Here is a 17,716-nt window from a genome sequence, read left to right on the forward strand (position 1 = left end):
TCCACTTTAATTTTGAGGGTGACTCCAAATCCAGACCTCCATGGGTTAATAAATTTGATTTCCATTGATATTTTTTGTGTGATTATGTTGTCAGCACATTCAACTATGTAAAGAACAAAGTATTTAATAAGAATATTTCATTCATTCAGATCTAGGATGTGTTATTTTAGTGTTCCCTTTATTTTTTTGAGCAGTGTACAAACTCCACATAGTTAGGGCCATGGTGGGAAATTAATCCATGACCTCAGTGCTGTGAGGCAGTAATGCTTAACTATTACACTGTCCTTACTGCATGTGTATGCATTGCTGTGGTCGGATTGCTCCATCCATATGGTTACGCTTGCTGCAGCCCTTTTGTACTATTGTGGTTCTAGTGTGAACCAGTGGCCATATTTAAAGGGAAGAACTTGTTAGCTTTTGATTACTAAATACAGTAGGTAGTGTTACTAAGAACCCAAACGCCAGAAAATGTCGGCTACAAGCCAGTAAATTAGATTCTTATTACCTGGATCTACTGTGCAGCATTTGTAGAAGAGGTAAAGATTCACGGATATTAAAACATATGGCAGAAAAACCAGCATCCAGTTCATCTCCAGCTCTAAACTATAGTCGAGCACCTCCCACGTGTATTCCGCAAACACCAGCGCATCCAGTATCAAGTGCAGGACTACAAAAGCCACGCTCCTACAAGTAAATGCATTATTATAATACAATCTGATCAAATGTCTGGGAAAATAAAATCCAAAAATAAGTTTTGTTGAGCAGGTCCTTTTTAACCCCCTAAATATAAAGTGACATTTCCGTGCACCAATCTCCCGACTGTGAGTTCCTAGACACAGGGCCCGATGTAATGACTCCCGAGTTCTGCCGCTGTGCGAGATGCCAGCCGAACTCGAGACGTATTTTAAGGGGCAATAGCTTAAAAGGAACGGTTTTGCCTTGTAAGTGATTGGTCCTTTAAAAAAACGTCCGAGTCGTGTTGCAGCATGCCACATCGCAGTAAGATGAGCATGGTTACATCTGCATGTCTTGAATTTTTTTCTTCCTTTAGAGCACAGGTTCTCAAACTCGGTCCTCAGGACCCCACACGGTGCATGTTTTGCAGGTCTCCTCACAGAATCACAAGTGACATAATTAGCTCCACCTGTGGACCTTTTAAAATGTGTCCGTGACTAATTAATACACCTGTCAGGGGCAAACGCAGGATTTGTAAAGGGGGGTTTCCACTCCAGATAGAGTATGTGAGATATATATATATATATACACACACACACACACACACACACACACACACACACACACACGTATGTATATATATATATATATATACAGTCATACACACACACATGCGTATGTATGTATGTATGTATGTATGTATGTATGTATGTGTGTGTGTGTGTGTGTGTGTGTGTGTGTGTGTATATATATATATATGTATATATGTAATATAGGTATGTGTTTTGGGATGGTACTGGGATGACGGCAGTCATGATCCCGACACCTGCGAGTTAAGTATCCTGACCCCCTAACCCTCCTTTGATGCATCCTGACCCTAACCCACAATCCCCCAAACCCCGCAGCATAACCCTAACCCTCCCCAGTGGCGCCCAACCCTAACCCCCCTCCTTGCAGCCTACTACTATATATACATATATATATATATCCAATTGAGTCCACACTCACTGCTACAGTCCACAACATAGGCGGTGCTCCATAAAGGGCTCCAGAGAAGTCCGAAATATATCCAGAAAAAGTACAGGCACTCACCACTTCCTTGAGAATAGAAAATTTATTGCCACTCACAGGTATGTCTCACATGGAGACGGTCAGCATGTCAGCATATCGTGTCGACGTTTCGGCTCCAATCGACCACACACAAATCCGGCATCGCGGCAATTTGCCGCGATTAGCCGCTGATAGAGTTATTTCTTCACTATTTTTCGTTTACTTATGGCAAATTCATTTGCATCGATATGATCATTGGCTGTTCAGTTCCAGAGGCTATTTTTTTAGTACATTTGATCAGTATGGCCATTTCTTGTTTGCTAATTGAGGGGCGGGATTTGTGTGTGGTCTTTGCTACATAAGCAATCCAGGGTGCAGTGTGTGGTATGGGCTGCTGGGTATACACCTGTTGTTATTTTCTCTGTCTTGACAAAGGCTCGATTGGAGCCGAAACGTCGACACGATATGCTGACATGCTGACCGTCTCCATGTGAGACATACCTGTGAGTGGCAATACATTTTCTATTCTCAAGGAAGTGGTGAGTGCCTGTACTTTTTCTGGACATATATATACATACATACATACACACACACACATGTGTGTATATATATATATATATATATATATATATATATATATATATATATATATATATATATATATATATATATATACATACACACACATATATATATATATATATATATATATATATATATATATATACACATACACACATTACTGGCAGCCCTCCCAGGACTTTTCAGTCAGTACTTGTTGATACACTTTAGCGACAGCTTACTTACTCACTCTCTCTCTCTCTCTATATATATATATATATATATATATATATATATATATATATATATATATATATATATATATATATATATATATATATATATATATATATATATATATATATATATATATATATATATATATATATATATATATATATATATATAATATGAGACATACTCACTGCGCTTCCACCGCTGCCAGTGCCTGCCTTCTCCACCACCTTCCCCCCACGTTCCCCACCGCCTGCTGCTGCTGCTGCTGAGGACCCGCAACTCCCGCTGCTCCTGGTGCCTGCCTCCCATGTCGCTGCCTTCACTGCTGCGGTTGGTCCTGCTGCTGGCGCCTGCTTTCCCCCGCCAATGTCGGGACTGACGAAATCCTGCTGCCGCTGCTAAATATCCGTCTCTCCTGCAAGCAAAGTGCCTGCAGCTTCCAAGTGCCCGCCGCTGGTGAGTGCCTCCAGCTCCTCTCACCAGAGAAGCAGCCCACGGCAGTGTGTGAAGAGCTCTGCTGCCCACTAAAAAAAAAAACTTGGTCCGTCAGGGGGGGTTTCTGGGTACTCGGAAACCCCCCCTGCGTGCGCCACTGCCTGTGCACCTGCTGGGTTACCTGCAAAACATGCACTGTGTGGGGTCCTGAGGACCAAGTTTGAGAACCACTGCTTTAGAGAATATACATGGGAACAATGAGATATTATTAAGAAGTAATTTTGGCAAAACCATGAAAATGGTCCTGGTTCTAGAGCTGTAAGTGGCCACTAATCTTGAAATGGTTATTGAATAACGTGACGTCCCAGCCCAGTAAATATACAGTAACACGGTGAAGTCCTGACACACCTGGTCTGGAAGCAGCTGCTCAGGTATCCCTGCAGACATGTCGGGAGTACAAAGGAAAGTACCTGCAATATAAACAGATTCACATAGAAAGAATAACTAATGACCCTGCTCTACTGCAACTATCTAATTGAAAATTGTATATCTCTTCTCCTCTGAAAGGAAAACTACAATGAGGGAGATGGATCATAGCTTGGAGAGCTAAAGTACCAACCAATCAGCTTCCGTCAGTTTACAGGCTGTGGGGGAGATGTATGAAGCAGTGAAAAGAGTAGAGAAGTTACCCATGGCAACAAGTCCGCCGTTACCTATAATTTTATAGAATGCACTTGATAAATGTTACCTCAAAGCTTATTGGTTGGTACTTTATTTCTCTCCACGATTTAATACATCTCACCCTAAAAGTGAAACGGTTAACATAAATTTATACGGATAACTGTACGACACATGGGAGGGACATTTACATACATTGAAGTATGATGGCCGTGATGCACAGGACTCTCTCATGCAGAGTTATATTAATTCCAGAAGGAACGGTTTACTGTAGGGCAGGCATTCCCAACCGCGGTCCTCAAGGCACACCAGCAGTGCAGGTTTTAGTGATATCCAGGCTGCAGCACAGATGGTTAAATCAAAATAACTGAGCTACTAATTAAGTCACCTGTGTTCAAGCCTGGATATCACTAAAACCAGGACTGTTAGTGTGCCTTGAGGACCGTGGTTGGGAAACACTGCTGTAGGGAATCGTTTTTCTGCTGTATATTTTCTACCTACTTCTACCCAAGTACTTGTAAGACTTGGACACCAGAAAACAAAAAATATTTGTGGTATAGAAACAGCTCACGTACTTGAATGAATGTAAATGTCCCGTGTGCCACAAAGAGAACCAGCCCTATGAGCAATTTAAGGAGGCCCTTGCTGTCAATATTAACACCAAGGCAATATTAATTCCTTTTATTGGTGAATCAATATAGTATTGGCGTCGGAGTGTTTCCAGAAGATGTGGGAGGAGTGTTAGTTGCATATGCAAATGAAAATGCCCTGTGGCGGGAACTAAAATTGGCTTATCGTATTATAGAAGAGTTTGATAGCCAAGATTGCTAGAATATTTTAAGAACAAAATAGAAAATGTAAGGAAAATTAATTGTCAACACGTTTTTGCCAATACGCACCTGAATGTGTTTGGGAATTATTTTGAATTTAGAAACTATTTTTCATACTTGCCTTTAGCAATTTAGCATGGTACAAAGTATAATAAAAATACATAGAAAAAAAAATAACACAATTAATAATACATGATAAATCTTGAATATAAGGCATCCATGCGGATATCTAGAGATCTATCTTAGGAATTACAGATATTTTACTCTTTATTCTACTGTAAATGACAGGCAAACAGTATTATATATTTATTTTTTATTTATTTATTTATTTTAAATTATTTTATTTTTTATTCATGTATGTAGGTCAATGTTTTCTTACACGCCTGTTTTGTATGTTGAACTTTTATTTAGAATGTCTTTGCTTCCTTGACTGTTATGTACTATTCTACATGATGTAATGTATGCATTGTTTAATAAACTATGTTTAAAAAAAAAAAAAAACCATGTATGGAGGGAACAGAGGGAAGATGTTATCTCGTTATCACTCCCGCTGAGCCTGTACATATGGAAGTGAATTATGCATTAGGCTGTTATGGTAACATGGGTATTCCAACATCACAGACGGTGTAGCTGCTGAGAAATCCTGCCAATTAGTCTTCTGCAAGTTTTGTATTAATTTAAACTAAACTTTATGATTACTGGAAGAAGATATATCTCACCTTTTCTGCTCTATGAAATATGGCATCCAAGCCGCTACTGGATCTTCCTCGCAGGAAGCAGAAAACAGAGACACAAAGGATCAGGAAACCCACATAGAAGAGGAAAAGCCACAGAAAGTCCATTCTGGGAATAGAATAAAACACAATAACACATTAGAGTCTGATGCAGTGCACTGTATACAACACCTCATGGCAGTGGCTGATACTCTCCAGCTCTAGAGCAGCAGTTACTAAAGCATGCTGAGAGTTGTAGTTCCACAACAGCTAATGAGCCACAGGATGTCTAATCCAGTCCATCAGCAAAGTTCCCCTACTTATTATACTCTAAGGTTGCCTCTTAAGAAAATATCTGTTTGCACTCTGCAGATATTATAGATCTATTGCTTAAACCTACAACAAATCCCATAAGTAATCTTTAACCCCTATCGAACAATGTGACTAACCACTTACATGATTTAACTGTAAATCGACTTAATGTGATTGAACCACCAGTTAATATGCGATTTGAGAGCACCACAGCTGAGTACTGGCCGCAGCCATCTTGGTAAACCCGGAAGACGGCTCGTTCCTTTCATTTGATGGTGAGTATACCAAGACATTCAGCTCACATAGTAGAGAGCCGAGTTTTTCAGACTTACTCATCGAGCGCCGAATTCATAACAGAAGAAGACTGCCAGTCAGGCATAGGCAGACTGAGCGTTGATGGGTTAATGGAGGACATATAATAATGTCACTGAGAAACTGGTTTGTAACACTTCAGTATAAGTTATACAGTATACAGGTACCAAAGGTTTGTTTATAGTGTATAAGGGGCAGTAACCATAAGTGAGCTTATATAGTATGTTTGTGGCACTTTATTGCTGTTATTAGTGTACCTATGGATCATCATTTCTGGTAGTAATGTGGTTCTCACATGTTAGTTGCTGTCATCTTCTTTTCTTTTTTATGTTCCTCCTTTTTTCATGCCAGTGGCACTTTATGTAAATGAGAGGGAGGGGCCAGAGCAGTAGCGCTGAATGTGTAAATCAAGAAATGTCCCAGCAGCCAAATAATGTTTTCAGTTTCTAAGGAAATAGCGGGGCTACATTAAGTGCAGAAACCAGTTTTGTGCAGAAACCAGTTATTCAGTCTCAGGCTGACCCAGAGTCAGATAACAACCCCGTGGGGCACTGGGCAGGATGCTGGTTAGGGCCCTCTCACTTCTCCATCCATTTGTCAATAAAGTCTCACGTCACATTCCAATGTAACCTGGGCCCCCAGGAACAGACTCCAGCATGGCCCTGTAGTCTGGCACAAGGGGGTGTATTTAGCAAGAGTTGCGATATTGCTCAATATATTGCCTGCCAATAGCAATGCGACTATTCTCATTTTTTCAGGAAAAATCCTGTCGGGGAAAACACGCCGTTCCTGCAAAGTCCCCATAGAGGGAGGAGGGCCCTGCTAGCAAGCTTACAATCTATGGTATAATATACTGTATATGCACTCTCATCATCTCATCACATTACTTGCTGGGGTGCTCCTCGGAGATCCACTGGGGGTCTCCCGCACATTACTTATTGTAGAAAGAGGGTACTCTCCAGATTCTTTTTCTATTTTATTTTTTATTGTCATAACATCATGCCGTCCTGCTGACGTTTCATTCTGTGTGAATCTTTAGCAAGGCTTTATTACAGGCAACGTCATAGGTACAGTATACTGAAAGCCCAACAGCTTTATCCTGGCATGGCACCATTGGTCAGAGTGCCCGGTAAGTGTGTCCGAGCTTTCTGCCACTTCGTCTTTTTTTCTGCCACCTGACTCAAGAATTACCATGGACATGGCACTGTCAGGACCTCCATTTATTCGCTGAGATAACTCCTGCTCTGCCGCTGTATTGGGCTCATACGCTACTGATGTCCTTCTGCTGTTGTCTGACTTTGACACTGCAACAACTAGCAATTCATACTGAAGCCCCTGACACTTTCTGTTTGAGTGTACACCTTTCTGTAAGGGAGAGGGACAGACAATTTGGGTGATTCAGACCTGATCGCTGGGCTGCTAGCTTTGCTGTCATACGATCAGATAGTCGCTGCCCCCAGGGGGGAGTGTTAATTCGCTGTGCAAGTGTGCGATCACATGTGTACGCCAATCTGCTAAAATTCAGTGTGTGCAGTCTCTGCGCAGCCCAGGACTTACTCCTCCAGTGCGATCAGAAGAGGCTAATCGGGGCCAGAGCAGACGTCAGACACCCTCCCTGAAAAGGCTTGGGCACGCCTGCGTTTTCCCTGACACTCCCAGTAAATGGCCAGTTACCGCCCACAAACGGTCTCTTCTTGTCAATCACTTTGCGAACGCCCGTGCGATCGGAATTTTCGCACCATCCTGTCGTTGACCGGTGATCCCTGTTGTTGTTGTCCCACGCGTGTGCGCATTGCGGTGCGTTCGCATGCGCAGTTATGACCTGATCGCCCGCTGGGCGAAAATGCATATCAGCGACCAGGTCTGAATCACCCCCTATGTTTCCACATTATTGCAAGGTAGCTCTGTACATGGAGTCAGTATGGGATCCCCCCCCCCTCCCTGTACATTGCTGACTGGATTGGTCCCAAACCCAACTTTAGCATCCGTGCAGATCAGAATCAGGGCCCTCATTCCGAGTTGTTCGCTCGCTAGCTGCTTTTAGCAGCATTGCACACGCTAAGCCGCCGCCCTCTGGGAGTGTATCTTAGCTTAGCAGAATTGCGAACGAAAGATTAGCAGAATTGCGAATAGAAAATTCTTAGCAGTTTCTGAGTAGCTCCAGACTTACTCTGCCACTGCGATCAGTTCAGTCAGTTTCGTTCCTGGTTTGACGTCACAAACACTCCCAGCATTCGCCCAGACACTCCCCCGTTTCTTCAGACACTCCCGCGTTTTTCCCAGAAACGCCAGCGTTTTTTCGCACACGCCCAGAAAACGGCCAGTTTCAATCACACTCCGATCACCAGAATGATGAAAAATCCTCGTTATGCCGTGAGTAAAATACCTAACTTTTGTGTAAAATAACTAAGCGCATGCGCTCTGCGAACCTTGCGCATGCGCAGTAAGCGACTAATCGCAATATAGCGAAAATCGTCAACGAGCGAACAACTCGGAATGACCACCCATGAGTGCTCACCCTCTGCACGCCCTCTGTCTTCTCTATGCATAATTTATACAATTTTTAGTCAGAGGGAGAGAAAGAAAAATGAGGGAGAAAGAGGAGGAGAGAGAGACACTTGCATGCTTGCGGCCTGACAGATGATCGGTCCAAAATACTAGTAGGAAATAAGGCCAGCCTCATTTTCCAGGTATCCGGACTCCAGGTCGACAACAAAAAGGTCGACACACCTTAGGTCGACGCCAATTGGTCGACACACCTTAGGTCGACATGGACAAAAGGTCGACATGGACAAAAGGTCGACATGAGTTTTTCACAATTTTTTTCTTTTTTGGAACCTTTTCATACTTAATGATCCACGTGGACTATGATTGGAACGGTAATCTGTGCCGAGCGGAGCAAAGGCACCATGCCCGAAGCATGGCGAGCGAAGCGGTGCACTAATTGGGGTTCCCGGTCACTCTACGAAGAAAACGACACCAAAAAAACATAAAAAACTCACGTCGACCTTTTTCCATGTCGACCTTGTTCCTGTTGACATTTTGTCCATGTCGACCTAAGGTGTGTTGACCAATTGGCGGCGACCTAAGGTGTGTCGACCTTTTTGTTGTCGACCTGGAGTCCCAGACCCCATTTTCCACCCCTGTACCTGCTGCTTTGTAAAAGGAAGACACAGACATACGTTTACACTTAAACTCATTGCCCTGTATACCTTCTGCTATATACCCATAGGCAAATTCCGAGAGCCAATGGTAACCAGAAATCCGGAGATCCCGGAAGTGAACAAGCCCAACGGGCGAAACGCGTTTTCCACGGATCCCAGCAGAAGATTCTTCCATGGAGGATTTCTGGTTACCATTGGCTCTCGGAATTTGACACTATGACACCATGAGTATCATTTTCAATATTTCAATCTTTACGGTGACATGTGTATATTGCATAAGATATACCAGTGATTTTAACTTGTGGATTTTTCCATCTATATCACAATTTATCAATCCTTATGTACACAGGTTATTTGACCTGTTGCACATTCCGTCACCTGAATAGTGTATTGCACTGTTCTCATATCAATAGTGAATCTCTACCACTGCACTCATAGGTGCCCATGCACTAAACATATCTGTTATCTTCATTGTGATTCACAATTTTACCTGACGTTTTTTCTTATGTTATTCATTTTTTGCTATATATAGATATTTGTTCCCTCTCTTTGGGATAATCATCTCATGCTTATCAACATAAACTGATTGTCATATATTTATATATTTTTTTCAACACTTTACACACCTTTTCTTTCCCTTCCTTTTTCTCTTTCTTTTCCTTCCCATCTTCACTGGCCTACCCCCTTTTTTCAGTGGACTCTCATCCATGATCCAGGGTGTGTCACGTCACCATGTGGTGACTGATTCACCTTGCCTAACGTGGAAAGCAGATCCACACATTAACCAGACCGCATCCCTTTCTATCATCTTCTTCTCTCACCTTTCCTACATAGGTGCACTCTCATTGGTAGATAGCCTCTCTACTATCATACCACGCCGTTAATGCCCGATCTCGTCCGATCTTGGAAGCCAAACAGCGGTGGGCCAGGTCAGTACCTGAGAGGAGACTCCCTGGGAATACCTGGTGTTGTAGAGAAGGATACTATTCCCCTTCACTTGAAGGGTGGACACCAACAGCAGTATCACCATCATTCACTCCTTCCCTTCCCCTTTCTTTATACCCTCAGGGTTTTTCTCTGTCCCATTGCCTTTCTTCTTTTCTCTTTTTTTCCCTCCCTATTTCACGTCTACCATCAAACGTTCATGAATGTGTAAGATATGTTGACAAATTGTGCCATATGTACAACAGGTGACCAGTAATCTGTCCAGTATTGACCCCTTCAGTGGTCTTTCAAAGACATAAAATTGGATCTCCCTGCTTGGTCTTATTAACACAGAATTTCTGTGCTGGTCAGGAGAAACGGCTGTCAAACTATCAGGTGTCTGCAACCTTTCTTATCCGTCTTGTGTGACTATTTAGACCAGAACATTACCTATTTTTCGTATATTTTCCCTTATTTGATATAACTAAAAAAATATAAAATCCTGTTTCTTTGGATCTCAGTGGGATACTATTAACTTTTTAATCAATTGATAAATAAACATATGTTTTAAAATATCTTTTCGACCTATATTCGTAGAATTTTCTTTACTTTCTTTTTCAAGAGTGCGCCCACACAAGAGCTTTCTTTCTCTCCAGTTTTCTAGTACATGTACTTTCTAGCTCTGGGCGCACCACCAATAGGGACTGTTAATTGAAAGGTTTTCCTCTCCAACAATTGTCCACATTTGGTTTCTCTCACTTTATTACAATTTATACCAGTGCCAGGTCATCTTTCTCTTCCGTAAAGCACCCTTGATTAACCCAGGCATCCGGTCAGTAATGCAGTCCTGACAGGGTGCAGCGCAGAGGGGACAGTAATCAGCCTGCTCGGCGATCGCTGCATCAGGCATGTGAGATGGGAGTGCCAGACATTAGGGGTTGCCTGTGCGCACCAGGCACCCCCCCTGCGCACACCTATGGATATACCTAATACTATAATATAGTTTTGTATTAGGCCTTGGGCATAGTGCATTACTGGTCACTGCGATTAAATTGCCTCTTAATGAATAGCAACACTTGGTACCCGCTCTGTAAGTGTCAGTTACTTATCTCAGAGTGACATCTTCAGCCTCTCACGTTACCTATGGCTGCAGGAGTACTCCTGGTTATAGACACAGGAAAACAATATGTCTCCCCTGTCACTTAGTTTCCAGTGTAACAAAACATTTCAACAAACATCACCAGTCAAGCGCTGTTATGTAGGGCTTTGCAATTACTGCGTCCAGACTGTGCCTTGCACAGAATGCGGATGACTTACAACCAGTGACAAAGCAACACTGCTAATTTGTGCTTGCTGTATTAACCCCTGCAAATATGGGCTGATGCCAACAATATATTTTAAGATTACCTTTAAAGGCTAAATAATATAATTGTATTTTCTATCACATATCCTGCAGAATTATACATGTGACACAAAACAATGACATTATAAATGAATGTATCTTCAGACACAATGAAATTATCATATTCTCAAGAACTTCACATGAGAATGGTGCTGATTAGTTGCAAAATGAAACATATAAACTGCTTAGATTAGCATAATTGTATATAATGGTTTTATTGTTAGACACCTGCACAGTGTTTTGCCAAGTTGTTTAATGCCTAATTACATACATTCATTTAGCAAATATAACAGGTTTAAATATCAGCCATGGGGTACAGTGCAGTGCATGCTGGGAAATGTATATTGTAAATACAGATAGTGCATGCATGGTAATCTGCCAGGTTAGTAACAGAAATGTATTATAATATAACGTGTTTAATGTATAATTAAAGTGCACAGTCTGGATCCTGATCCCTAGAGCAGGGGGTGGGCTCTCAGGCAGGTTTCCCCTGTACCCTTGTGGGCTAGTGTGACCCTTGACCTATCTACTTTTAAAAGTGCATATACCTTGGGTCTAGGCATCCTATTGTATTTAATTGTTATTTACTGCTTTCCTGGTCATGCTTGCAGTGGTCAGGAATAGAATAACCTGCAGAGATAGATATTTAGAATGGTCACAGCAGCAGGAAGCACGTATGAGTGGCAGAGACCTGTGTGATTTTGGTCAAGGCTGTAATTAAGGGGGCCTCCAGCTGAAGAGGCCCATTCTCCCTGCCAGAGCCCTATGTGTACATGTGAGCTATTCAGCATTGGGACATGGGGCTAATACAAATGTGTTATTACACCTCTGATTATTTTAGCCCTGTAAGCATTAAAGGAGATGGGGGGGGGGGGGGCACACCTGAGCAGGAGGGCTGATATTATGCAAGATAGGCGGGGTGGGGCTGCTGCACTTGTAAGGTGAGAGAGTAAGCGGGGCGTAACTATTCATAGGTTCGGGGGGAAAGAGGGGGGGATGGGGGTGCAGCCATCTTCCCGATTAATGTTCCAAGCTTTCACCTCATTTAAGCTTGATTATAAGTTACTTTCAAGATCAAGAGGGTAATTAAGACCTGGCTGCTAATGCGGCCCACAGCGCAGTTTTCCGTTGGCGGCAAACTGCACATGTGCAGCGTGGACACACACATCGCGGTATGATTGACAGCAGTGGGCGTTCTCGGGCGGCGACGCGGCATTGGTGGGTGGGGCAGGGCAAATGGGAACAGGCCGGGGCCGTTTTCGAGGCGGCTACGTGACATCACATGTAGCCACTCCAATAAAAAAAGTCAGCTGACCGCCTGACGGTCCAATGCACTGGCAGCTAGATTGCAGACGCATCGGGAGGCGGCCTCACACATGCTGGGCGGCCTTGCCCTGTGCTGGGCGGCCCTCAGCATGTACAGAGATGAACGCAGATCTGGCCCATCTACATTCATCTTTGAATAACCCCTCAAATCAATATTAATTTGATCTGTTGTCGCGGGCCCCTAAAAGGTGTGGGGCCCATAGGCCGGTGCCTACTCTACCAGTATTCCGACTCTGGGGGAACGTGTCCTGAACGCCGGATTTGAGGGAACACGTCTGTAACAGCAGCTTTCTCCCTGTAGTAAATCTCTGTCTCTCTCTGGAGACACCTGTTTGGGCTGCTCCCTCCCCCTGCCCTCTCTTCACCCTGCAGTCACATCCTGCAGTCTCTGTCTCTCTCCCGCTGCTGCCTCCGGGGTCTCTTACCGGAATACCCACACCGGGATCCCGACCGGCACAATCCCAACATATTCTCTCTCTGTGGGTGTCCACGACACCCATAGAGGGAGAATAAATGAGTGTGCCGAGCGTAGTGAGGTGAGCCCGCAAGGGGCAGTGTTGCACTCGCCCCCCTGTCGGGATTGTGCCAGTCGGATCCCGGTGTCAGTATTCCGACCGCCGGGATTCCGTCCGGTGGTATCGCGTACTGATCCCGTTGGGAGGGCCTCCATGGACTGTCTCTGAGGAAAGGGCCTCCTTCTCTGTCTATGTAATGGGCTATAGGGCGATGTCTCACTGGCTATACATAGAGCTCTTCTGTGCTAGCTAGCTCCTTTGCTAATGCACTCTGGTAGTTGTACTAGGAGTTTATAGTCTGTGTGTGAGAGATTTGCATCTATCGCACAGCTCACCTGCGGAGCCTCTCTTTTCAGGACCTGGGACAGCTGCCTGTTAGAGCCTTCCCTTCTCAGTCTGTTTAAGCTGGGGGCTTAGCTGTGCCCACTGCTGGCTGTCGGCCTCTAGTCTGCTCTCCGCACAGAAAGTCCTGGCTCTCACTTCTTATATACTGGCCATATGGCTTCCTCTGTGCTGTATCCAGGTTGGCTGTCCGATGGCTGTAGTAGGGAGCCAGTAACGCTCTGCTTCCAGTGTTCTCTTCACAGGGGGCTTGGCGGGGGAGGTTTCGGTGGCTGGATCCAACGTGTGGGTGACTGGTTCATGGGTTTAGCCAAGTGGATTCCAAATTTGTCCCTCAAGGACATCCAACAGTTCAAGTTTTTCAGGTCTCCTCACAGAATCATAAGTGAAATAATTATCTCCACCTTTTGGATTTTTTTTAAATGTGTCAGTGAGTAACGACACCTGTGCACCTCTGGGTGACCTGGAAAATGTGAACTGTTTTGGAGTCCTTGTGGAGTGAGTTTGGGAACCACGGGTTTAGCCAGTCACACTTGATAATGAAACGGGCAGGATGGATAGTGTAATGCCAGGAGGTCTGCATGTGACAGGAGAAGTGACGTTATGTGATGATGGGAAGCAGAGGCGGATTTTGCCTATGCAGCCCCCCAGGTAAAATCCACCACCTCAGCACAGAGTCTGTGAAGCCAGATGCAGTCCGTGAGATTGCACTGGCTTCACTATGACTGGCAGTGACTTCTTATTGGAAGTCCTACCTATTTGCCAGTCAGAGACACTACAGGCAGTCCCATTAGGAGGTGTTTCCTCCCTCCAGGACTGCCAGACCGGGCTGCAATTAGCAGAGAGCTTGCTTCCTGTAGGAAGCCACTCTCTGCCTTTCGTGTACCCCTAACTGGCTTCTACGGGCTACAGCTGATGCAGCCCATAGAAGCCGAGGGTTTGCGCATGCGCAGTACCGTCACCACAACTGCACATGCGCAGATCCCGGCATCTGTGAAGAATATTGTACAGATGCCGGGACCCAGCCGGTGGCATGGACAAGGGACCCGGACAAGGGAGGAGGTACCCAGCAGCATGTCCAGTGGCAGCCCCCCTCCTCCACCGAGGTAGGAGCCTCTGCTGATGGGAAGTTATATGATGGAAGCAGCAGGATCTTTAGTATCAAAAAGTATATTAGGAGATGAGTGCTGTGTTAGTTAGAACAGGGCTGGTGTGACAGGGGCAATATGATGAGTGTCAACTAGCCAATGGCAGCTTGACATGATGTGAGGAGGGGAATGTTGGCAGCAGGAAGCCACAGACAGAGAGTTACAGTATATAATGGATGGAGTAGGATCACCCAGCAGCACAGAGTATATCAGCAGATGAGTAATGTGACAGTGGCAGTGACATGATGTGAGATGGGGAATGATGGCAGCAGGAAGCTACAGAGAGTTATATAGTGAAAGGAGAGCAGCCCCCCAGCAGCACAGAGTATATAAGCAGATGAGTGATGTGACAGTGGCAGTGACATGATGTGAGATGGGGAATCACGGCAGCAGGAAGCTACAGAGAGTTATATAGTGAAAGGAGAGCAGGGCCCCCAGCAGCACAGAGTATATCAGCAGATGAGTGATGTGGCAGTGACATGATGTGAGATGGGGAATGATGGCAGCAGGAAGCTACAGAGTTATATAGTGAAAGGAGAGCAGCCCCCCAGCAGCACAGAGTATATCAGCAGATGAGTGATGTGACAGTGGCAGTGGCATGATGTGAGATGGGGAATGATGGCAGCAGGAAGCTACAGAGAGTTATATAGTGAAAGGAGAGCAGCCCCCCAGCAGCACAGAGTATATCAGCAGATTAGTGGTGTGTTAGTGAGGATCATGCTGTATGTGACACAGGCAGTGACAGGATATAAAGAGAGCAATGCAGGCAGCAGGAAGCCACAGTCTGAGAATAAGATGTTGGAAAGTACAGCGCAGCCTGTGTATGAAGCATACAGTATATAGAGTTCACGTTGTGCTAAGAATTATTGTACACCCAACATGCTCCTGTGCATTTGCTCAGCTCTCCTATATTATGTTGCTGTTACTGTAAGGTTTGGTTTTTAAGAAGCCATTTAAATGAAAAAAAGTTAAAATGAACATAAAACTACGTCTATGCTGAGCCATAAGCAGGACTGGCTTAGCCTAAATGTACACCCAGTCCTGTTCTAGCCCCCCTCTGGCAATGCAACACATCCTGTCAGCAAGATATCACTCATGCTGCCTTCTTAATGAATGGCTGATTAGGTTTCAAGGCAACCAGACCGCCTGTTATAGAAACACCCTTCTCTCTGCCTGCCGCTGGGGAGTAATTGATACAAAGCCTGGCAGATCTTGTAAGGCCTGGCACTGAGCGTCTGCTTTCCCCCTGGTCCTGGAGCACTGCAGGTAAGACATGGATCACATACGGGGAGAGATCATTGTAGTGCTGCTAAGGTCTTACATGGATGCTACCTGCTTGGTTACTGAGCAATAGTCTGCTGGCTGCTGGAGAAGGACCAGAACTCTCTGTACAAGTTCAGACGTTCTCCACTCACTGTGCATTTGGTAGTATCGAGTCTCCAAATGTAGGCTACACATGGCATGTCAATTACTGCTGAGCTGTTATAGCAGGTAGCTAATGGAAAACTGCAGCCACAAACATTCAGCGGGGCAGTTTATTCAGCTAGTAGGCATCAGCTTTCGCTGTGCAATGCTCTGACTGTTCCTGTATACAAGTGATCATTTACAGTTGTCTACGGCAGTGGTTCTCAAACTGTGTGCCGTGGCACCCTGGGGGCCTCATGACACTTTCAGGGGTGCCCTGTATTGGTGGTCCAGGACCAATTAAAATTATTTAAGGTCAATGTGATAGGCAATACCAGTGCTGGTGGCTGCCAGTCATAAAATATGTGGACAAATAGAAGCAAATCTTGTCCCTCACCACACAATAGAATCTAAGGATGACATATAAACACAACTTACGTAATTTAATATTTCTTTCTAAATTTCTTAATAAGAAATATTTGGCCTTGGGGCACCGTGAAAAAAATTCAGATACTTTAGTGCGCCGTGATTCAAAAAACGTTTGGGAACCACTGGTCTACGGTCTTGACGGACATTCTGGGGCCAAATGTAATAGAGTGAGAGTTTCAGAAAGTGAGAGATTTGGTAAGGGTTTTCATTTTTTTAAAGTGGCAATCATTTACACTGCAAAACCAGACTGATCTGGCTGTGTAAATGATTGCCACTTTAAATAAACTGCAAAACCTTACCAAATCTCTCACTTTTTGAAACTCTCACTCTATTACATTTCGCCCTCTGGATTTTTCAGATATGCGCCTGGAATGTTTTTGATTATGTTCGTGTTTTACTATTGTACCATTTTATATACTGCTCTGTGAGTAGAATATACTGTAGGTTCATTCTTCTGTACAGTGGGTGTAAATGTCAGTGCCTGTACTTAAGGGTGTATTTTCTTAAGGTCGATTTTGATCCATTTACATGGATGTATAGTAAATCGATGTTGTGTTTCGGTGGCTAAAATACACATTAAAAATCAATATAAAACATTGGAACTAATTCAGACCTGACCGTAGATGTGCTAATTTTAGCATATTTACGATCAGTCACACTGACATGCGGGGGTACGCCCAGCACAGGGCTAGTCCGCCCCGCATGTCAGGCCCGACCCCCCTCCCCGCAAAAGTTTGAAAGCATCGCACAGCGGCGATGCTTTTGTACTTGAATACTAACTCCCTACCAGCGCAGCTCCTGTGCGCTAGCAGGAGCTGCTCATCGCTGTGAGGGTCGTAGCGGCTGCGTGTGATGTCACAGCCGCCTTGGCGCGCCTCCCCCCAACAGTCCGGGCACGCCTGTGTTGCCCGCATTGCGCCCCCTAAACAGTGGCCAAATGCCACCGGCCCGCCCCCTCCCGCCCAGCGACCGCCTCTGCCTGTCAATCAGGCAGAGGCGATCGCAGGGCTGAGACAGCCGTCGGCTGTCTAGCATGCGCCGGCGCACTGCGGCGCATGCGCAGTTCAGACCTGGTCTGAATTAGGCCCTCTGTGTGTTAGTAAATGTGTCTCTTAGCCCCAGAAACACAACATCGATTTAGATAGATTCAAATCTACTTGTTATTCTGTACAATGGGTATAATTATCACTATTTATTCCGTACAGAGGTTGTGTTTCTCAGTATCTGTACTTAGGGCTTGATTCTTGTTTGTACCCAAA

At 44.6% G+C, this 17,716-nt stretch overlaps 2 protein-coding genes and 1 pseudogene across 6 annotated transcripts in view; 2 read left to right on the forward strand and 1 right to left on the reverse strand.

The window, feature by feature from the left end:
- The window catches only part of ZDHHC4 (zinc finger DHHC-type palmitoyltransferase 4), a 108,486-nt gene that overhangs the window by 10,804 nt on the left and 79,966 nt on the right, over positions 1-17,716 (reverse strand). The window contains exons 1-4 of one of the 2 annotated variants that reach the window (XM_063934728.1): positions 5,636-5,785; positions 5,186-5,309; positions 3,367-3,428; positions 506-684 (exon numbers count right to left, since the gene is read on the reverse strand). In XM_063934728.1, the coding sequence (XP_063790798.1) occupies positions 506-684; positions 3,367-3,428; positions 5,186-5,308 (364 nt within the window). In that variant the 5' untranslated portion in view covers position 5,309; positions 5,636-5,785. Of the gene's footprint in view, positions 1-505; positions 685-3,366; positions 3,429-5,185; positions 5,310-5,635; positions 5,786-17,716 lie in introns of those variants that run through there. The other variant, XM_063934729.1, reaches the window with a different exon arrangement.
- The window catches only part of GRID2IP (Grid2 interacting protein), a 316,826-nt gene continuing 301,235 nt past the window's right edge, over positions 2,126-17,716 (forward strand). For 2 of the 4 annotated variants that reach the window (XM_063934719.1, XM_063934722.1), the window contains exon 1: positions 2,126-2,264. The gene's annotated coding sequence lies outside the window, so the exon portion shown is untranslated. Of the gene's footprint in view, positions 2,265-5,825; positions 5,930-17,716 lie in introns of those variants that run through there. The other 2 variants (XM_063934721.1, XM_063934720.1) reach the window with 2 other exon arrangements.
- On the forward strand, positions 9,827-9,944 carry LOC134947169 (5S ribosomal RNA; annotated as a pseudogene).

Source organism: Pseudophryne corroboree, chromosome 7 (genome assembly GCF_028390025.1).
Source record: "Pseudophryne corroboree isolate aPseCor3 chromosome 7, aPseCor3.hap2, whole genome shotgun sequence".
Lineage (NCBI taxonomy): Eukaryota > Metazoa > Chordata > Amphibia > Anura > Myobatrachidae > Pseudophryne > Pseudophryne corroboree.